The 13,389-nt window shown below is 37.0% G+C and overlaps 1 protein-coding gene across 2 annotated transcripts in view; it reads left to right on the top strand.

Moving 5' to 3' along the window:
* Ccdc50 (coiled-coil domain containing 50) overlaps nt 1–11,979 on the top strand; it is a 70,093-nt gene extending 58,114 nt beyond the window's left edge. For both annotated transcript variants that reach the window (XM_038344730.2, XM_038344731.2), the window contains 2 exons: nt 4,346–4,452; nt 5,994–11,979. In XM_038344730.2, the coding sequence (XP_038200658.1) occupies nt 4,346–4,452; nt 5,994–6,013 (127 nt within the window). In that variant the 3' untranslated portion in view covers nt 6,014–11,979. The remainder of the gene's footprint in view (nt 1–4,345; nt 4,453–5,993) is intronic.
* Nucleotides 11,980–13,389: the final 1,410 nt, after the last annotated feature.

Raw genomic sequence — 13,389 nt, 5'->3', positions numbered from 1 at the left:
TAATCCTGCACACATGTGAATGTGCCTCAGCACACACATGAACAGCAACACAAGTTTGAACACATGTACACACAACATATATTAAAATATATATTATACTATATATTTTCTATTTTTAAAATATATATCATATATTGTGTATATATATGTAAAATTATTTTTAATATGTAACTTTAAGTTTATGTTCTTTCAAAATATAAATACCTTTCAGAAACCAATATGAATTTATATTGCTCTGAGGACAGAAGTAACATAATCTGTGTAAAATCTGTTGCTCTTTAGCTTTTGCAAAGCACATACAGGATGTTTACATTTGTAGTTCTGTACATTCCTACAGTTTCCAAGCAAAGGAAGAGGCAGTCTGTTCTCAGGAGGAAATATCTGGTTTTTGTTTAGTCACATGAGTTTGGTTCATTTTTAGGGGTATTTTTGTTCACCCTTCAAAGTCCTTTGCCTCTTTTGAACATTAATATATCTTTGATGGCAGATAAAATAGTTCATGCTGGGGTGGCTGTTTTTAAAGGTTCAATAAAATTAAAAACAAGTTTGTAGAATATAAATAGGACCTCTGAAGACTCCTGGGAATATTGAAAGTGAACAACCAAATGATCTTTTAAAGTGACTGTTAAGAATTATTGTGGATTTGCACAAACATAGATTCTATGTCTCCTTTGTAGTGAAAGGAACACTCATTCTAAATATTATTTGATAAAATGTTATGTATATGTGAAACCGAATAAGGATTTTATAAAACATTATTTTAACATATAAAGCCTCATATGCTTAACAGATTTGTAAGTGCATGCATTTTGCATAGCTTCTGTTTCCTCTTTCATTTTTAATCATGATGGAAACATTGGGTATTAACTATTTGCATAGACAGTTAGTATAAAGTATAGGAGAACATGGGTTTCCATGATCTTTCTGTAATACTTCAGCAGTGGACCAGTCAGCAACCACAGCAACAACAAAACAAATAACAGATTCTCATGAGGAGCTTGGAGCATCTGCTGTCAGTGTTCCCATTTCTTTTGTTATTCCAAGGATTTTTTTCTCTTTCTTGTGGAAATTAAGGATCAGTCAGTAGTGTGGATTAATTCCAAGCCAGAAACTTCAGAGGGCTTGCTGTGCATTCTGCAGAGACTTCAGACAGAGATTTCAGAGGGCTTGCTGTGCACACTGCAGAGACTTCAGAGGGCTTGCTGTGCACACTGCAGAGACTTCATAGGGTGTGCTTGTGCACACTTAGATCCCAGCGAGGCTGAGGCAGGAGGAGGTTGTGTCTAAACCACTTGGGAAGAAAACTTGTCTAAGGAAAGAAAAAACAAAATAAAGTTTCAGCTCCAGGAATTTTATACTGAAAATGCTAGTTGCGATTTTAGTTTTTACCATAGAAAAGTCTAAATCTCTTGCAAGTCTCTTTTTATTTCTATCATATTTATATGAATATCAATTATATTTCCCTACAGTGAATCATCTTTTGATTACCTGAATACTTAGACCTAAGATAAGTCTAGTATCTGTAGAAGGAAGCGACGGGGCTGCGTCCCGCCACCTGGCCACCGGCTAGCTTTACACCCGAAATAATTACACGGAAACTGTATTCTTTTAAACACTGCCTGGCCCATTATCTGTAGCCTCTTATTGGTTAATCCTCACATCTTCCTTTAACCCATATTTAGTAATCCATGTAGCACCACGAGGTGTGGCTTACCAGGAGAGATCTTAACCTGCATCCATCTCAGAGAGGAGAACCATGGTGACTGCCTGAAGCGTCTCCCCTCTCTTTCCCAGAATTCTGTTCTGTCTACTCCACCTACCTAATTTTCTGTCTCTTAAAGGGCCAAGGCAGTTTTCTTTATTAATTAACCAATGAAAGTAACATAGACAGATAACTCTCCTCCATCAAGTATCTAAGAGTGAAGATGATTTTGCTGTTACAAAATTTATAGTCTAATGGCAATTACTCAGATCACTGTGCTGACTTTGTTAAGTGACGTGGGTAAAACATTGGGTGTGACAAACCTAATGAGCCACTTAGCCTGACTCAGGTACAGGCAGCCAGAGGATGAAGAACATTTAGCAATCATACTAATTAAAAATATAATTTCATGAGAAGAGAAGAAAGCAGGTAATTGTAATGTAAGAACCACAGCATAAACTCTTTTCCCATCTTTTTGGTTTTTCAAGACAGGGCTCTTTTCCCATCTTTAACAATAAGTATCACTAACTTTAACACAATCCTCTTCATTGCATTGTAACAGTAAGTCTAGATGTAGCCCTTGTACTGCCCTAGGAAGTCTGCTATGAAATGGTCTCCCCTAATGGCTGCATGAACAAGATCTGAACAATAGCAATATCAATGAACATGTAACGTGGAAGTGGGCATCTTTTGCTGGGTTCCAACCCCAAACAAAGAATCACAGGCAACTATTGACTGCTGAGAGAAGAATTAGCCTCTCCCAGGGATGAGCCCCCTATTAGTTATCCAGTGCAAAGTGGGCAGCTTGAAACCATATGCACACAAATGGACTCAGCCAACTATATTGTATATGTGTGTTTGCATGTATGTGTGTGTACATACATGTATCCTTGTGTTACATATGTAACAAATATAAACAAAGAAAAAGTGACTATTAACGAGAATGAAAAGGGACATGTCAAAGACTGGAGGAATGAAAGGGAAGGAAAAGTGATGTAATTCTATTTCAATTATAAATAAAATATAATTGAAAACAGCTGAGCAGAGCAGTATACCAACTCTGAATAGAACTGAGGGTGTCTTGGTGGAGTGAGTTGCTTGTCTCTAAGGATGTCCAGTGCTTTCTCTTTAGGTTTGGGGGTCCCTTAAGAGGTTTATGGAAACCTAAGGAGACCTCTCAGCTACAGTGATAAACAATGCCCTTTTCTTGGTCTTGGCTCTAAACTTAGCCACTTTCTAAAGCTAAATCCTGAAATCACTTGTTCTGTCTCAGTTTTTCCTAACATGTCTTATGTCACCTTGTAAGGTGTTGGTAATATCAGTCAACATGGAGAAAACAATCACGACAGAGTCAGTATTGTACACACATGATTCTGAATGAAATTATTGCCATTCTTACTGTGCGTTGTTTTTGTGCATATAGCAGGGACAAAAATATTAAAACATAAAATTAAGAATATTTTCAACTAACATTTGAATGTTTGCGTTACAAGGATGAAAAGATCATTCAAGCTGGCCCTTGGTGCTCACTCTGTGCTCTTTGGTTTGAGGCTGCACAGAGAACAGATGTTGATTGACCTCTTCCATTTCAAAATATCCAGACACACATGTCATATGTGCAGGCACTGCTATTCCTGATGATACACATATGTAGGTAGCTCTGTGTTGGAGCACTGCGTCTGGAATCTGATCCTGTTAACAACTGTGTTGTTGGTGCTTAACAAGTGTTTACACTTGGGTCAGCCACTCACCTTATCTCACCATGCTCACATATATGTTGTAGTTTCCACATTGAGGATGTAGAATTCTCCCTGTACATACAAGTTGTCATTATTTTTACCCTTCCCAGTACCTAGGAAGTGATTTCTGCTAGGGATAAGTAGAGAAATTCAAACATGATTGTTTTACTTTTTAGATTGATTACACAGCTAATTTTGTACCAAACTACAAGTTTTAAAACCTCAACATACTTATACCTTATGATTATATAAAAGATCCTATAATGTGGTATATGTGTACATATACTATTTAACTATACCTTTAGAAAATTAAACAGAATTGAACTGGCTCTTTTTATTTTCATTAATGCCAAATATTTGCAAAACTCTATTTTAATTAAATTAATAAATTTAGAATTTAAAATTTTCCTTTTGACATTTTGTTTCTTTTTGACATAAAACCTTGTAAACGAGTTGCGCAGAAAGTACCATGTTTTTAAGATAAATTTTGCCACCTAGTGGATAAAGAACCACAGTTGCTTTTAAATCGTCTCCCATTCTTGGTTGCTGCTGCCCTTTCTGACTCCTTCTTTTCTTCTTTATTTAGCTTTATTAATTTATTCACTTCTTTTTCCTGGATAGCATCTGGCAACATGAAGTAAATGATTGGCAGGCCATACTTCATTCACATTTGCTTCCATCAGTACAATGCCTCACACATATTAGATATTTGGAAAATATGGTTAGTGAATTATAGGCATCAAGAACAGTAAGATAAAAAATAATTTATTCAAGGACATGTAGCTGTCCAGGAACTAAACTAAGAATTCTGACACACAGTAGAAAACATCTGCCGTGTTGCTTAGGGAAAGATGGAACTGTAGAAAGCATCACTTAAGAGTTTTTAAATTTTCACTCTCTGCAGACCACCACCGCCTACAGTGATGGACCCTGTGGATCTGGACCACACGCATCTTACAAACCAGCACAGTGCCACTCGTCATTTCTCAAAGGCGGAGCCCTCACATAGAGGTACACAGCGTCTGTGAGGTCAAGCTGAGGTCCTGTAATAGGAAATGAAATCTGTCTTCCAGTTACGGCAGGGAAAGCGTGGAGTCCTACACTGTCTTCCTCTCGTCAGTTACCAAACTCCGCAAGCTGAAGTACTCGCTTTACGTGACGCGTGGGCTGTTTGTGTCCTCCACGTGCACGTCAGTGCTCTTTTGTCGCATTATTAAAGGGAGTCGCAGCACACTTAGACTCGTTGGAATGCTTTATATGCGCAGATTAAACAACGGAAATCTGAAGGCTGAAGGTTTTCAAAACTAACACATTCTTCAAACAGTTCCAGAGTTTTGCAGCATTTCAAATGTAAACTTTTCAGATTTGGGGTGCCTCCACTGCCAATATGTAGTCATTTCAATTAAAAGTGAGAAATTAAGGATAGTCTGTGCATATGTTTCAGAGAAAAGTTCTGAAACCTAAAACAGTTTGATTCAAGCATGTTGGTGATGTTCAGCCATCTCTGACAGTAGGAATTAGATGTACAGTGTGTACATATTCATGCCACATAACTTCTCACAGATGAAAGGTGCAGTAAAGATGAGGAAAGAAATGAAGAACTGTAGTAAATTAATAATTTTATAATAGAAGCATCGTTGGATGCATTTGCTTTCCCAGTATATACATACACTGAGATACACACACGTTCATCAAAGTTACTCAGTGAAAGAGTTCCTTTTTTAACTTCCCTATCTTCAAAAGATTGGTAGTAAAATACATAGTCCAGAATTGTCAGTTATGAAAGAAGGCTCTGTGTGGTGCGATATTCCTGTAGTTCAGGCATTCAAGAAGCAGAGGTAGAAAGATGGGGAGTGCCAGGCAAATATGAACTACATAGTGAGACCTTGTGGGGTGGGGGAGCGAGTGAGAGAAGTCTGCAGAACAAGTTACAAATGGTAGGTCTTCATATTTGATGGAACTTTTTTGAAGATTTCTTAGGTGAAGTTTTTATCATTCTTTTTAATTTACTGATATTTCCAACATCTCTGATGTAGTGGAAGTAGCTCGTGGGTTTGTTCTTTCTCAAAACTGAATCATTTGGGGGCAGGGTGTGTCTGTCTGTCCTCCACATACATTTGTTACAAAGTATTAAAGTGACAAATTGATTCTGTACATGAGATTTTATAAACAAAGGCTTTAAAAAGAAGAAAGCAAAAAGGAACCAGTTGGAGTGCATATAAATGAAGATGAATCTGGGGTAGGGAGACAGTGAATTTTTAAACTTGCATCTTTTTATTAAATGAAAACTTTATAGAGAACTTGCAAATGAAACAAGCATTGCACAGCGAGATTAGCAGGGCCAGTGTTTGCACGTGGCACTGAGGTAGTGCAGGTGGGAAGCTCCAGACGTGGAGTTTTACTTTCACTCTCGAGTACTTTGCACTTTTGCACCATCAAAAAAGGAAAAATCCGTGACAAAGTTAAAACTACAAAGATAGCTTTATCTTTTTTCCTGATTCAAGTGCCCATTACCTGCATTTTAAATGTCTTTCCTTGTTTTCTTTTCCCAGGTTTCCATAATAAACAGTAAAAGAAAACAAACAAAAAATGGAGTCTGCCTTGAGAATGGACTTGCTGTAGCACATATGAACTGAACAATCCCGAGCGCATTCCACATTGGCTGTCCTTCTGTGCCATTCCTGGAGTTACTCAAGTGTTTTCTAATCATAAACAATTTCAGTTCTCTTCACGTGTTTTGGTTATTCTGGTCACTTGGGCAGTGTAAGGAAATACAGCTTCTGAATATTGGCCACCTCTTCTCTGAATCTGTTTCCTGGGATGTAATTAGAACTGCACAAAATGACACCTGCTCGGTATAGGATATCTACATTTAGGGACTCAGGTTTATTTAGCAATTAGAACTGTACAGAAATGGATTACCAAAAATCATAGCATTTGATTCAAGAAAGTATAGTAAAGTACATGAAATAGCCTCTTCGTTGTTTATTAGTATGATGTTTTGAAGGATATAGTCTTTGGTTTTTATCCTCTTTAGAAAAAGTAAAATGACAACATAAGATAAGGGGGAAATGGCCAGAGCAGGGGAAGTCTGGAACTCTGAACACAGGGTCAGTGCAGGCTCTGGAGAGACACGGAACCTGGTAGGCAGGTTGCTTCGGGTGTCATCCTTCAGCATTGTGCTGCTGTTTCCTCCACGGCAAGTCTTTCTGAGGCCCTTGGTACATCATGTGCTAATGTTTATTTGTAAAACCTTAATTGTTCAACCTTCCACTCAGGTTCATAAAGAGTCAACTGAAAATTAAAGAAAAATAGCCTTTCATAGCTTTGATTTTCCAATTTAATTGTAAAGCCAAAGGAAATAGAACATTTTCCTAAGAGGTGACACCATCAGTCTTATTTGCTCCTAGGATGTGGCAGTTTTTGTTGGCAATCTTTCAGTGATGTCTTAAGCACCTGTGATAATTGGGCTCATTCAACAGGAAGTTGAATTTGATGAAGTGAATCTTTGTCCAGGTGTGTAGTTCTGCTTCTGTGTTGATGACCATTGTATTCCTTTCCAGAGGACCTTTAAACTCCCCTTAAAAGTTCAGTCTTTGTCAGGCTGCTAATTTATAGAAGTATTTATTTGCCCATACCACTTAGTTAATATAAATAGCAGCCAAGCTATGTCTATATCTGATTGACAGTCTCCCGGCTGGACTTGCTGTTATTTTCATTGTATGGGTTTTTGTTTTGTTTTGTTTATTACTATTTTTTTGTCATTTCAATATTCTGCTTATTTAGGAAAGAAAAAAAGTTTTCCATGGGAGAAATAATTTAGGGACTGCCTATCTTCCATTTGCCTTGTCTTTCCAGATTGTTTTAACCTTGCAGGGGATTCTGGGAGACTGTTCCCAACAGATTTTGATCTCTAATTGTGTATCTTTCTTTATAAAAGTTACATATGATAGAAATTTGAGTGAAGCTGTGGGCAAGAAACAGACAAAGTGGTGCAAACATTTGGGAAGTGCGGAGGAGAGGGAAATTATAGGCCTGAGTGCTATGAAATACATAAAGGAAAATCTTCCTTCAGACAAATGGAAAATCTAGCCTTAAGTCCCTTCTGTACAATGGTTTCCATATCAAAGCTTAGTCTTGTTGGCTTAAGCTAATGCTGTATGTTTCTTTAAACTGCCCTGTGATTTTACATCATGTTCTTTAAAGATATTTTGTACTGGTAACCTTAAAGAAAAAATGTAACTGCATTTTTATTTGATAATTAGTCAAAACAGGCAATTTTTTGCCACATTTCTGTTTTATAAATGTTTACTTTTGTATCTCATGAAATTATTATTTTTACTTTAAAAGTGCATTTTTTTGCTTTTCATGGACTTCATTTCATCATATTTATTGTTGTAAAATGGACATATTTCAGTTTAAAAAAAATGCCAAGCCACTTAACCAGAATGCTGGAGTCTTACCTGTGGTGGTGGATGGCCAAAGGAATATGGCCCATGTGATAGCCAGCTCGACATCAGTATTGGAAAAGCTGTTACTTTTCAAAGTTTTTTTTAAAGAGTAGAATTTTAAAATATTTTGTTTATTTTTTGTAAAGTGAACAGTTTTTAAGAGTATCAGTAATTATTTACTTATGACTAAGAAGATAGAAAAAATTTTCTTAATTATTCTTAATTAATGTTCTCAAATTTTGCTATCACTCAATGCATTTTTGAGATGATAGGAACAGCTAATAGCTCTTAATGAACTGCCACTCTTCACTGTGGTTCCTGCTTTTTAATTATCATTTTTATGTTAAAATGAATACATTTATTTTGTTCCTTCTGTTGCTGAGTTTGATGCAGCTCAGTTATTAGGTCTATACTGTATTATGTTTTGCTGTCAACATACAGACTAATTCTTCATAGGCCTTACCCTTTTACCCCGTATAACTGAATGAGCACAGTATGCTACGGACTCTCATCACAAGCTTATCTGACATGACGCTCTCCCCTTTCCTTTTCCTAGAATTTTTTAAATTTTTACTTAGAAAAGAGCATAGTTAAAAGTCAGATTAAATATTCTAACTTGAAAGAAAATTGATTTCAGTATTCAAGCTACTGTATTCAAGCTACTGTTAGTTATAATTGTTTTGTTGCAAGAATAGATAATTACTTCTTTTGTTCTCAAAGAATCTTGAGAACTTTTGGAAGTGACTTTGCATGTCATCGAAATGCTATGGGTCAAGTGATTTTTATGACAAATGGCAGTATAGCAATGAACTAAAAGCCAAAACAGCAACAACCAAACTGTGGTTTTCTGGTCTTGAGAAACATGTAATTTAGGAAGAGAGATGTTCATAGATGTGCACCAGGAGAAACCTTTCCATAGTGACACTGGTCACATGGACCTAGATAACCATGTTTTAAACTCTGTAACCTGTGTTTCATTGGACTCTAATACTGTTACAGCTTCTCTAAATCTCTTCGTGCCAAATTGAAAAAAATACTATAATATGGTGCATTCATTTTGTTTACCACATAAGTGGTTAACATTTTATAGCCTTGATTTTTAATGACTAATGCCTTTGTATAAAGCTCACTTGGGAAATATAAAGATCTATTATTCTTGATTTCTTGTGTTTATTTTTTTTTAATTTTGGTTTTTTTGAGATAGGTTTCTTTGTGTTACAGCCCTAGCTGTCCCGGAACTCACTCTGTAGACCAGGCTGGGCTTGAACTCAGAGAGACCCGCCTGCCTCTGCCATCCAAGTGCTGGAATTAAAGGTGTGTGCTACCACCACCCAGTCGTTCTTGATACTTTTAAAAGAGAACTTCTGATTAGCTGAGATCATCAGTCTGATGATCATCTGAGGACAGACAGAATAGAACTAGAAATAAATAGCTTCTTTCATTTGAGGAGGATAGTGTTTGTTGGGGGAGCATTGGCATTGAAAGGAAACATTGCTCACCTTGATTTCACTGCCTATTTTGTGTTATGTTCTTATAGCAGCTCTAAAAAAATCAAAACCTGATGTTTCAGGGGAAAAAAAGATTTTTAAAGTCTACAATGTGTGCATTATATGCTGCTCCTATCAGAGAAGTCACTCAAGAGTCACCCCATCTTACTTGTTGGTGCCTGTGTGCTTCATGAGCCATAGCTGTGTATCTGACTGGTAACAGGATGCTTGTTTCTTCCTGCCCTGCGGTAGGGCAATGTAGGCAGAGAGAAGCCTACTGTCTAGTGTCCTGTAAATGCTGCGTGGAGCAGTATTATCCAAATGTGTGGTGGAAGTTTTTTGTTCAGTTGGGTTTTATTATATGTAAGACAATTAAAGGGAAGACTCAGAGACTTTTGTTGCTTCTGCTGTGTAACTCATCAGAAATGCTCAAATTTACTTTTAAAGTCTCTAAGAAAGCAAGACTAAGCTATGAAAACATTAATAGTCACTTTTCTGATGAGCCCTGCACTTTATGTCAGCAGTGTCTGTGAAGATCAGTTTTGCCTTAAATTACTTTGAGTCCAACAGAGGCCATTGTGTTTGGTGTATGTGTACTCGTGTGCTCTCTCCATTGGCACACAATCCACAGAAGAGCCTCAGACATCATCAGCATCATCGGGAGCTTTGAACTTCTTGCCCAGTACTTGGGATGACTTCTGTATTAATAGATGCACTTCTCAGTTCCCTGAGTAGTGCAGGCATGACCAGAAGCACTGCTAGGGGAGAAGCCCCTGACTGGAATATTCACACACAGTGAAAACTTTCTTAACAATTGAGAGTTTCCTGTACTTTTAATGGTGATTGTGCAAAAATATTCTAAGGGTTTGGTGGTTTAGTGACAAAATTACGATTATTTTTAAGAATTTTAACAATTATCTTTGTGTATTGGGATGTTTATTTACCATTAAAAAGAAAAACAGGAGAAAACCAAACAAAATGGAGACATTTATTGGACATGGTGATGTGAAGAGTTGTAGTTTATTACTTTTAAGAGAGAATTAAGCAGAAAACATTTGCCTATAGTAGAGAAGATAGAAGAGCCCTTTTACTAGGCTGTGTTGGATGCCATAGACGAGCACAGTCATGCAGTCATGTAAGTGTTTACCACTGAAAGCCATTTCTTTTCTCTTATAAATCCAAGCGCTACTTACTGCTAAACATATTCACCATAGGTTTAATATGCATTTGTGCATTTTAAGCAAAGCAGAAAGTGATTTTCTCTTTTGAAGTTGCTTTTCATAGTATACTGATTTGAGCATTCTAGGTCAGGGCAGAATTAATTATGTGACTGTATTGCCCTGGTCTTCATTGATGAGCTTCACAAATAAAGGGTTTGAGTAACAAATCAGCAAGGATTGCAAAAGGTAAAATTTAGGCATTGAGAGAGACTATACTGTGATGAATTATATACTTTGGGTGTATTCTGGTACACTGAATTTAGACTGTAATTGCTGGGATTGATTCTAGCTAAAAATTTGCTAAGAGCTTTGGGAATTAGAAAGTTGTACTTCTGAGTAAATTTTCTCTAAATTCCCACAGGCTGTAGCTTTAGCCTTTGTTAATCTGAAAGACAGATGTCCTTTCTCAGTGATAGCTATATTTTCTTGTAGCTTTTAATAAGCAACCAGATATTAATTTCATGAAATAATGTGAATATTAGAAAGTAAAACAGGAAAATGGCATATAAAGTGACATTCTGAATGACAAGTCTCTAATGCTGGGTATCTCGTAACAGCAATCTATTCCTGCAAAAAAAAAAAAAAAAAATTGGAAGGTACTAGAACTGAAAGTATAAGTTTGCTATATAAATCAAGTTTCTCAGGAAATTTGAATGATACTGCCATTTGTCTTATAATTTAAAGACGTAATCTCCTGAGTTAAGCTCTGCAGGAACCACCCACTTCATTTTGTAAGAGCCTTCTAGGTATGGGGAAGTAGGTATGCTTATAACACATGAAATGGAATCCCAAGTCTGGTCAGTTTATAGTCAAGGCAGGAGGGGGTGGTAATGGCTGTAAAGTACATATTTCATGGAGCTGAATAGAACCTCAATAGAGTATTGTCTCTTGTCTGAAGAGACCACCTCAAACCTATCTAGAGATTGAGTAAAACTGTGTGAATGCCTTAAGGTGACTAGTGGAGGTACTGGTGGGCATGTATGCACCCATCTGAATTAGGCTGTGGGCAACAGTCTATTTCAAACCATCTTTGCATAGCCCGAGTTGCTCCTGTCCATAACCTGTTGAGGAAGATGAGAAATATGGTGCTGGTTACTTTCATGTGTCTGGGGAGGCTGACATCATTGCTTGACATCATTAAGGCACTGTCCAGTATCCAAGCCTTCCTTCAATACCACTTGTACATCTATATCAGTTCATCTATGCAAGCTTGTGTTTTTGTGGTTTGTATTTTACACCTGAACATCAGGTTTAGCATTGGTGTTATAAATAATTTTTAAACCAAAGTATTGTATGAGTAAGTCTTTGTGCTTTGTTTTTGTGGATGGTTTGAGGTAAATACTTGTCTTCTCTTAATAAAGTCATCTGTTTATTAAGTCAGTGATGGCCTCCTGTTTTCATTACTATACATGAAGTCTATAAAGTCTAAGAAAGCTGTAGCAGTTTATTGTGTGGGAATTCCTTCAGCCAATAGCCTTTAAGATACCAGTCCACTTGGGTGTGATCTCTTATACTATAAGTGCAGCCATAATTTCATACTCTCTCCCACAGCTGCTGGATTTGATCCTGGTTCCCCATTCATGCAGAGGATCATCTGTGAGTCTATCCCTAAATAAACAACACTTTATTATTGTCAATTCTGAGATAGTGTGGGATTACTTTATAGCTTCCATCTTCATCGGATGCCCACATGAATCCCAATTCTATGCCTACTGGGATAGGCCCAGAAGGTCCGCAGCCCAGAGGTGTCCCACCCCTGCCTTCCTAGCTTGATTTCACTTACTGAGTGGTTTTATGCCAAAACCCTGCTACAGCAGAGCTACTGCATGGTGACATGGCAATTTTCCAGACTTGCACTATGCTTCACACCCCCTGACATTTTCCCTGCCACACAGCGATTCGTGCAGCTTCTGGTTTGTGTTCCCTGCTCACAAGCTCTGTGCTCTGTAATATTCTGGCCAGCAAAACAACTTTCACCGTGTACAGAATTGATTTAATTGCTCTAAATTTGTGAAGCAATGCATATTTGTCAGTATTTAGCCAAGTATCAACACATGTAACTAAAGCGAGCAGGATTGTTTGCTCCACCACTGTACAGTGAAATTTTCAACAGAATAGTTCAAAATGTAAATCATCAAAGTACCCCTATTTTGTGTGTGTTGTTGACAGAATTGATAAAATTTTTGAGGGGGTGGTAGAAAAGGTAGTCTGTATTTCACAAAATAACCCTCTTGAATTAAACTAAACTTCTATGAATACAACTCACTCTGGTAGACACCTAAGTGAATATTGAGAAAATAGAATTATTAATTGACATTTAATATTTTATCTTTACAAGGATTGTTCTTACTGTTCCAATAAGTGTGATGTAAAAACATTTTGCAGAAATAAATCTCTTTTTAAAAATACAGTGCTATTTTAATTTATAGCTGAATTTGCTGTTGAAGACCCCTGAAACCCACCTTCTAAAATTCAAATTCTTCTCCAGTAAATATAATTGGAAGTTGTATTGGTTAACTTTTTGTTCACTGACACAAGCTACAGTCAGCTAAGAAGAAAGGGATCTCAACTGAAGAAATGACCCTACCACATTATCCTGTAGGCAAATCACTGACTGGAAAATTTTCATGGTAGATGTGGGAGGGCCCAACTCACGATGGGTGTTGCCATCCCTTGTTGATCTTGAGTGTATAAGAAGGCAAACACCCCTATCTGTCTTTTCATAAAGTCATCCATATATGAAGTCAGAGATGGCTTCATGTTTTCTTTACTAGATGACCAAGAACATAA

The sequence above is a fragment of the Arvicola amphibius genome, chromosome 10, assembly GCF_903992535.2.
Source record: "Arvicola amphibius chromosome 10, mArvAmp1.2, whole genome shotgun sequence".
Lineage (NCBI taxonomy): Eukaryota > Metazoa > Chordata > Mammalia > Rodentia > Cricetidae > Arvicola > Arvicola amphibius.
This window is presented reverse-complemented; position numbering and strand designations above follow the sequence as displayed.